At 32.1% G+C, this 9,778-nt stretch overlaps 1 protein-coding gene across 1 annotated transcript; it reads right to left on the bottom strand.

Moving 5' to 3' along the window:
* Positions 1-1,420: 1,420 nt before the first annotated feature.
* On the bottom strand, positions 1,421-7,749 carry LOC114383994 (dehydrogenase/reductase SDR family member 12). The gene is made up of 10 exons (XM_028343678.1): positions 7,598-7,749; positions 7,415-7,476; positions 6,484-6,603; positions 6,300-6,399; positions 6,016-6,096; positions 5,706-5,755; positions 5,456-5,606; positions 5,320-5,376; positions 2,217-2,338; positions 1,421-1,790 (listed from the first exon to the last, which is right to left on the bottom strand). Exons 1-10 carry the CDS (start codon positions 7,676-7,678, stop codon positions 1,580-1,582), a joined length of 1,035 nt encoding a protein of 344 aa, XP_028199479.1. The 5' UTR covers positions 7,679-7,749; the 3' UTR covers positions 1,421-1,579.
* Between the last annotated feature and the right edge of the window lie 2,029 nt (positions 7,750-9,778).

Here is a 9,778-nt window from a genome sequence, read left to right on the forward strand (position 1 = left end):
ATCAACTCGATCTAACTTAATTACATCTTAGTTGGTTGGGTTAAATTATTAGTTTGATTTTGGTTCACTTTAACTAGCCTAATTGTAGTTGATCACATCTTTCTCCGTTGTCCGTTGGTCTGGCGTTACCTTTCTGAAAAGCCAAGAAACAGCGTTGGATAAGCTTTGGTATCCTCTATGGCTGGAGTGTGATTCTTTAATAGTAACTCTTGCTGTAAATAACTTTGCTATGGTCCCTTGGAGTATTTTGAACCGGTGGAAGAACTACATTCACAGGATTAAGATTTAGTCACATCTTTAGAGAAGGTAATCATTGTGCAGATCTTATTGCCAATTTTACCCTGGATAATAGGAATTCTTTTTGGTGGAATTCAGTTCCTTCTTTTTGTGTTCATGACTATACCCTTGATTTTAGTGGGCAACCTCAGTATAGGTTTACTGATCACTAACCAGGGTTTTGGCCTAGTTCCCTTAGGTTGTTGTTATCATTTTGCTTTCTCTTTTAATAAATTGGGACTGGTGAGGGTATAGGATTTTGTGAGCCTTAGGTGTGCCAACATAGTTGGAATGCATGGCTTTCTTCTAATGTTCTCCCCATTCTTTTTCAAAAAAAAAAAAATAGCATATCAAGTTGATGATTTCTAAATTCAATTAACTAATCCAATTCGAGCCGCATGTAATATTATAATTATTCTAATTTTCTAGAAGTGAAATTCCCATTTGCTTTCTTACTAACTCTAGATTCCCTTTTCATAAGTGAGATTATCATTTTTTTTTTACTTTTTAGTTTTAACCATAGGATGTCATCTTTTATTTAATCTATCATATTGTGTTTGCTTTGATATTTTTTTCTATTTTTTCTGATTTTATTAATTTCTAAAATTTAATAATATTTTAATTAATAGACATAATTACCCAATCCTAACCATACAATTATAACCATACAATTAAAGCCAAGTTATTCGGTTTGGGTTGTTACCAAAAAAATAACAAACCCAACCCAATTTCTTTCACAGGTTGGGTTTTAAAATGAACCCAATGTTACTTAACTCAATTCAATTCGCTTTAAACTTTTTTTTTTTTTACAAGACACTTTACACTCCTAATAATCAGTCATAACAGTGTAAAAATATTGACTATCAAAATTAAACTCTTTTATTACATAAGTTTTCATTATTATTTAAGAAGAAAAACACACAATTCATCACTTTTTTTCTTTCTATTTTTCTCAAATAAGGTAAAAGGAATGAGGTGTAAAAAAATGGAATTCATCCCAAATTAAATAGCCTCACTCACATATCTAGGGACTACAGCTTCAGTAAAAAGTTAGTGCATAACTATTTCTACTTAGTCATAAAAATTTACTACATCTCAAATATTTGGTTTGGTTTGGTTAGAAGAGTAGGGCATAGATGATTCCTGAAAACAATAGTTATATTATTGTATTAACTTTGGAAATGTTATTATCAACAAAAAAAACTGTAGAAATGTTATATTGGTATTGATGATGCACAACTAGGTGCTACGATTAATTAAAATTTACAACTTCAGGGTTTAATGTCAGGGTAAAAGTACACTATTAGACAAAAGGAGAAGCCATGGAATCAAGACTATCAACAACATAGTCGATCATAGCATGAGAATCACTGGTACCAGCAAATGCAAGGTGCTTCGAGGCTTCAGCTCTATCAAAATAAAATGCACCTGATACCAGTTTCTCCTTTGGTTGTAATGTCAACCAGATAACTGTGTCTGCACCTTCTTCACTTGTTCTAAGCTTCCCTGAAAGCCTGTAAATAATTTAATCAATATATAATTATTCCAATGGTGCCAAACAATAGTTTACTTTCTTTTCTTTGTTGACCATAAATTATTTCAAGGAAAAATTGTAGTACTTAAAATTTGAGCTTGTAAGTGCAAACTATTTGAACTTAAAATGTGCTTTAGTTTAATTTAATAATAAAGAGTGAGGTATCAAGAATCAAATTCCTGCCTTGTGCTTGTCTGATTTTGCTTAATTTTGGAAAAAAAAATATATCAATGTTCTCAGAGGAAGTTGTCAATAAAAAATTGTTATTTTCCACAAATAAACTAATTCATATAAGTGGGTGCATTATGTCAAAGATCAACTCTGTCTGTGTATGGTTTTTCTCTCCAATATTTTATAGTATTAATCAAAATATTCTATGGATAATGTAAGGGCAAATAAAACTTACGATTTAGAGAAGCTTGGCATACTCTTTGCAACCCCAGGAGTCTCAGCCCAACCAGGGTGCATTGAGTAAAATCCTATCCCTTTGTTCTTGTAAGTTTCGGCCCACTTTTCTGTTAGTGCAACCTGACATGTCAGATAAATCATAATGTTACATGAATATAGGCACACGAAAGTAAAAAAATTAACCGCTCAACTAACCTCTTTTAAATGCCTCCTAGACTCTATCCACCAAATAAGGATAATAAAAATATATTTAGAAACGCACAGATATGATCAAACAAGATTTTAAAAGCTATCTCCCTCCTAGATAGTACTAGTACTGCCTGTTTTTGCTCATATAGATATAGAGAGATATGCACTAAGGAATTGATGATTCTGGTCCACTGGAATATAAAATTTTTCCACTACAAACAAGTAAACCATATGGAATCACAAGTTATGAAAATTGTTAAAAGCTTTTAAACCAAATGCAGAACCTTGGTTACTATAATGATGTGAGTGTGGCACTTACTATGTAGACATACAGTATTAAATTGAAAGTAGATCAAATTTAAACTATATAAATCACAAGTATACCCATTTATTTAGTTAAAGCTGAACTTTTTACATTTTTAAATAAAGACAATATTTTGAAAAATAAGAACTAGATTCTGTGATTATAGCACAAAACTGAATAAGATTCTCTTTTCCAACGACACATTCAATGCTAACAAAATCATGGATGATGCAGTCTTTCTACTTTGGACTTGGCTTCGCAACTTAGAGAAGGATTTTGGGACAAGTTTTAACCACTGGTCGACCAATCTCCGATTAGGTTTTATGTGCTAGAGGAGGAGTTCATGTTACAGTATTTGTTCAAATTATGTAATTCCGATTTCAGGCATGGGTTCCTATTTAGACTACATCAAGTCTGATCTGGAACCTAGTGCTTGTCATCCTTAATTGTAAACTTTGTACCTCTGGTACTCATCTAATACTAATTACTACTTTTGCTGAGCAAAAAAAAAAATAGCACAAAACTGAAAATTCACAAGACTGATGTTTCCATTGATAACAAGTACAATATTAACAAACATTTTCCATTCCTTGCAATCCTTCTGATGTTCTGATTAATAAAATAAATGTTGTCCTAACACAATGAGACTAGAAAACTAGGGAAACGAGGTAAATCATTGACTGCATGCAGCAGGAAATTATATTTTATGAACCTTTTTCTGCAATTCCTTTTTGTCTTTAAGATACAGGTTGACCCAAGTTTTAACAAAATGAACTCAAATCTCAATGTTCCTACATCTCCAAATGTGGAATTTTTACCCTTCTTGGCATCATTCAGTCCTCAATTCACTAGGGAACTCCCAAGAAAATTCAATCTATATCTTCCCATTGGGCATTCTGAGTCTTGATAAGGTTATCATCTGTGCATATCAGCAGAAAGACTACTTTTCCTCTTTGACTGCTTGAAAATCCGGTGAAAAATTACTTTTTGAGGCAAAAGTACTCAAGTAATTTTGCCAAAGCATCAGAACCCTTGTTTTTGCTTTTATCTGCTGGATCTGCATTGGAATGCGTGCCACAGCAATTTCAATTGCAAACCAAACATGCACTAAAGCGTCCTACTCTATAATGTCTTGTAAAAGAATTTCCATGTCACCTCAATCCCCATGATACTGATAGAAGTAGAAGTGGATCAAAATGTTGAATAAAAGAATGTATTAATATTGATGAGAATTGTCCCAACTTGAGGGTAGTACCAATGGGGTATGTGTTGACACATTGATAGCACTATAATAAAGAAGAGTCTATGTTAGGAGAAGGAAGAATGGGCAAGAGACGTTGAGGCCCAAATCAGTGAGATAGTCAGAAAGCTTATAGCTTATAATTGGAAGTTAGTTACGAAAGGGGTTGGACTGTTAGAAAGTGGTTACAGAATTGTGTAGGAGAGAAGCCAAGACCTCTCAAATGACCCTGCCATTGTAAGAGACCAGTCTGCACCTTCCCTGGGTACAGAACTGCATTTTTGCTCATTTTTCAATAATAAGATCCAATCTTTCTTCTATTTCTGATCCAGTTCTAACACCAATGAAAGGGAAGAAGAACAAGATACTGATGCAGAATACTAGATTCTAACCATAACCTACTTGAGAGACCTGAACTCTTCCTACCAAACTCTAATCCCAAAACTGACCTCTATTACTTTTCACTTTTTATTTATATACACTGTCATGTCCCGCCTCACAAACTAACTGATGCAACTGGTTTACAAAGATTTGGGTTTTTTTTATGAAAATAAAGAATTTTCTTTAGAATAGCACTAAGATGAAGTACAATTATCCAGAAACAGCTCAATAGGTTCTAGTCACTTCTAACAATCCAGACTAACTCCACAAAAGCCCTTATTCTCTACCAGATAGCTCTAATATAGCCTATATAACTCTTTTCTAACAATCTGCAATGGATTGAACCCATCATAACAACTTGTAACAACCTTCTAACTGTACTAACCAACACATCTGTTTATTTGGGACTCATCATTAGCTGGGCCATCCCCCCTTCTCCTAATACCCTTTTAATTAGGGGTCTTCTATCACAAACTAATTGGATGAGGGTTACAATTACATAACAGACACAGACACACATTGCAATTACTTGGCCGTCCATTCATAGGATGGTAGTTTCCACAAAATATATCTGAAGCCCAAAAACAAGATTTTAACATTCTAAGAAAATCATGAAATTCCATTAGTTCTATTGAAACTTGATGATATCTCCAGTAAAATTATAATGGATCTTAACATAAAGAGGTAGAGAGATAATATTTAAACAGTTAGGATGTTGTAGTAAAACACAGGTTTTACAAGGTCCTAAACAAATTCCACCATTGTTAATTACAATATACACGAAGAAAAAAGTTTATAGAAAGCAATCAATAGTTTAAGAAACAATTAGTAATCATTTCACTTGCAGGCTCTCCCACCAAAATCTGTTATTCCTAATGTACACTTTAGACCAGATACGGTAATTTGCCACAATTTTAAAGTTAATTGTAAAACAAGAAAAAAGAATGTACCCTAATATAGAGTATTAGAGTAAATAACTTAACTAACCTGAACACGCTTGTTTCGAGCATACTGTTCAAGCCCATTAAAGTTGCTCTCTGAATACTAGGTACAGACAACCGAATAAATTATGTCAAAATCCTATGTATGATTGAGTAAGCTGACGACATCATAACTCAGTTACCTGTAGATCTTTGGTCAAAGGAGTAGTATACATTCCACCAGAAGAAACTGTAATGACACGTGCATCAGGGGAAGCTTTTCCCAGTAATGGTACCATCAATTCTGTCATGGTGTAAGTGCCTAAGACATTTACAGCAAAGCTCAACTCAAACCTGGACTATGACACATTACATTAAAAGGCACAGATCAACTCAAGTTATAGGTAGAATTTACAAATGTTTGTATTTTCATATGAAACAAAAATGACCTACCCTTCTGATGTGGTAACTCGATTTTGCTCAAGTACTCCAGCATTGTTAACCTTGATGCAAGAATTATGTTCACATTAGATATACTCAAGAGCATAAAGTGGCTAACAAATATAATTATCATGTCAGCAGTTATATTTTTTATTGAACAAGATATAATAGAAGTTGTAAATTGTAATTTCTTGAAATGAAACAGTATCCATCAGGAGTCCACTCCACAGATATCCCGTGAAGTTTGCACGGTAAAAGCTACCGGCAGTTACAACCATGTTGGAAAGTATTATATTTTGTTGAAATACAATTGAGAATTTACCAACACGTGAACTGGCACATTCTTTTTAGAAAACCTGGAAGCGAATGACTTGATCTCATTGACAGAAGAAAGGTCACAAATCTGCAAGATAAATTAGCTGGTCATATAAAATCATAAGTGGCAATTATAATTTCCAAATGCTTTCAGCTTATCCACTAAATTGTAGAAGGTTCCATAATAAAACTCAAGTACAGCGCATGAAATTAGGAAATTCTCACGCTTTTATTTTGAAAATTAAAAAAAAAAGATTAGTAAATTGAAATACAAGAAAGAAAGAGTAATACCTCCAAATATACATTCTGATTGCCAGTTTTAGTTTGAATGTCAGAAAGAGCAGCCTCTCCTCTCTCCTTATTACGACATACAAGATAGACAGTTGCGCCACTAGTGAAAATTATTAATCATAATATGTAACTTCAAACTTAAAAACACAAAATTCCAAGACAAACATAGGAGAAAGATGTAAACCGCTTTGCAAGACCCTCAGCCGTTGCATAGCCAATTCCAGAGTTAGCTCCAGTAACAATGCAATTCTTCCCTGGTATTCGTAATTCCATGTCCTCTGGGTTGAATTTCTTAGAATGATCACTACAAAAAATTTCATTCATACAACAGCTAAGAACACAATGAGGCCAAATAACAACAGCACTAACAAAATGCTACCAGTTTTCTATCATTCTACTTTTCAACAGAACCGATAAATAGTGGCCAATTCTCATCTCCACTCTCTTTTTCTGATTTTCTTTTGTTCTCCAATTATGAAATGTCTCAAAACCAGGGTCAGTGACTCAGTGACATGCATCTATTCAATCCCATAAGTTCCCCAATAATTCAAGGAAATAAACAAAAGGGTAAAATGCGTTTTAGGTCACTCAATATTTTATCAAAATGGTTTTAGTCTGTACATTTTATAAATGGTGGCTTTAAATCCTCGTATTTTTTAAATGTGGTGGATTTTGTCCCTGATTAAGCCAAAATTGAAGTATAAGGTCAGCGACGAAATCCATGGCATTTTAGAAATGCGAGGATTAAATCCACCATTTTTAAAATGCACGAACTAAAAAACTAATTCTGGGAAAATCTTGCGGAACTTAAATCACATTCTATCCTAAACAAAATGATCACAATTCAAATCCAGATTGATTATTTCAATAGTACAAAAACTGATCACTGATAAATCAATCCAACAAATAAAAACCATTTTGCTCTACTCAAAGCAAGAGAAAAAGAATTTTGAATTTATTTGCAATGATCTGTATCTGACGAATCAATTTAGTTGAGCCAAGCCACACATTCATTAATAACAAGAGTTGATTAGAAGAACAACCATAACATGAGCATCATCAATTCACCATCATAATAATAACAAGAGAAAAAAGAAATGGCAAAAGGGACTCACAGGAAGCCAGCTTTGGTGAAATTCAGGTACCCAAAAACACCGAAAGCCGTCTGTCTCCATGTCTGTTGAAATTGAAACACAAAAAAAAAGAAAAAAAGTCAGAGGTTTAAAGCAACAGTAACACGAAGAACCAAAGTAGAACCGAGTGACATAGAAAGAATAATGAGAAATAGAGAAGTTGACCTTGATAAGGAACATGGCGAGTGTTAGAACGGAGAAGTGAAGTTGAAGTTGCAGGTGCAATGTTCTTCCACTCTTCTTCATTAGCTAAGCTATATCGTTGTTATGGTCCTTATGGATTCTTCAGTTGACGTGTGTACCGAAGCTAACGTTTTGGTCACGTGCGTCGCAGCTTTAAGATGGAATTTAGAGGCAACCACGTGGCAGGGATCCCCGCCACTACTTTCCAAACATTATTTTCTTCAATAATTTTATGGGCTTTGACTTTGACCTTTTTAGATGATGTTAAATTAAAGTTTAAAAATGCTTTTTTTTTTTTAAGAATATATATATTTTATCCTGAATTAGAAATCACGGTGTAATGTAAACCAAGAGGGAACTCACAACAGTCGATCTTTGGAATTAAGAAAGAAAGAAAAAACATCACATATTCTATATCTCCAGCTAATAGAAAAACTAAAAAACTAACCGTTAACCTTTGTTAATAAAAAAACATCGATCAATTTTTTAGAAAATATATTTATTACATAGAAAATAAAAAAAAATTAGAAAATTTATATTTTTGGTTTAAGGTTTTTCGTCTCATTTTCTCATGTCTTCCTGACATTTCTATTAAATTTTTATATTTAGTATGTTTATTGCTTGGTGATCTACGTCTCTTCTTTTTTTCATTATAATAGAGTTTTTTTTCTCTTGCTTATGCTAGACAAAGGATGTCCTAATATTGTAATTTTAGACATACACATGTTAGAAATGTATCTAGGACTAGGAATAGATTATTTTTTTCTAGTGTTGATAAAATTATGTTCCATTGAAATTGATATTAACTAAATTATTTCTATAATTTTTTTAGCATTTCGTTCTACTAAAATGTTCTACTATCATATGTATTATATGAATCATTGTTCTATTTAATATTCATGTTCTTGATTAAGTTGGTCTTATGCATTTGTATTTTATGTTTTGCAGAGTATACTAAATTACTTTGTTTTTGAATTATCTAAAATAATGTGGATAATGAGATTTTTAAATTCACATAAATATATTTAGTCTTAAATATATTTTTCACTCCTGCAATTTAATGTTTTTTTTATTTTTGTATGTGTAAAAACAATTGTTTTAATTCTTACAAAATATATCTATTTTATTTTTTTACTTAAAACATTAGATATTAGATAATACCTTGAACAGTAAAAAAAATGTTTTTAAAGTACATTAAAGATAAAAAAACACATTTTATAAAGATTAAAATAAAAAAAACTACAAAGGTGAAAATGAAAAAAACAATAAATTACATAGGAAAAAAAATATTTAAATCATATATTTATTTTCTTTATTTTTTGTAAGAATAGTAAATGTGTACTTTCCATTGTTCTCTAGCCACATACTTATCTGGGGTGATAATGTCACATCAGTAGGTAGTAGGAAAATGCTGCAAAAAAAAAATTCTTAGATAAAGAATAAAAGACACAATTATTTATTTGAATTTAACAATCTTAGATACGACCTCACCCTATGTAGGATAACATAGACAAGTGTCATGTATGTAGTTAACACTAAATCGAAAATGGGCGTTATCTTGTAATGTTTATTAGGTAGTTATGAATCATAATTTTTTTAATTGAATAAATGCTAGACACACAAGTGACAAATATGAAAGTAGGTTGGATCAAGTTTTGAAATTAGTTCAAAGAAATGCTCCACATAATAATCAAATGTTCTTTAGGGAGATATATAATTGGCTTCATAATTGGAAAGGAGAGCTTAAGGGTGAAAAAAAAAAGAAGGGAATAATTATGAGTTTAAATTTCTCCTACTGAAAAATTAAAAATCAATGAAATATAAACACCTCATTGAAATATATTGTTAATATCAATGAAAAAGTTAATTTTTCTTGCACATTCTTAATATGTATCAATACATGCTGGAATGCAACCTCATTCAAATGCAACCAATCAGTTCAAAAGTTTTAGTAAATGGAAAATTTAAATGTATTTCTCTTCCATGATGTGTAGCATAGTATTTAAATTTTAGCAAAGCTATATCTTATTGCAGCTTTAAATGAAAATTAAGTCAAAAGCAGGAGACAAACGACTTGGGCCGGCTAAACCATCCTAGACAGATATGCCCTTATTTATTTGGGTGTTGCTAGGTGCACCCAGTATTATTACTGGTGCACCCAGC

This window comes from Glycine soja, chromosome 2 (assembly GCF_004193775.1).
Source record: "Glycine soja cultivar W05 chromosome 2, ASM419377v2, whole genome shotgun sequence".
Taxonomy (NCBI): domain Eukaryota; kingdom Viridiplantae; phylum Streptophyta; class Magnoliopsida; order Fabales; family Fabaceae; genus Glycine; species Glycine soja.

Excerpts from the sequence above, each read along its gene's own strand:
- LOC114383994 (XM_028343678.1), bottom strand. The coding sequence starts at position 7,678 with ATGAAGAAGAGTGGAAGAACATTGCACCTGCAACTTCAACTTCACTTC. Across the intron at positions 6,604-7,414 it reads TTCACCAAAGCTGGCTTCCT|TGATCATTCTAAGAAATTCA; the intron begins GTGAGTCCCTTT and ends AATTTTTTGTAG. Across the intron at positions 6,400-6,483 it reads GCTGAGGGTCTTGCAAAGCG|TGGCGCAACTGTCTATCTTG; the intron begins GTTTACATCTTT and ends AATTTTCACTAG.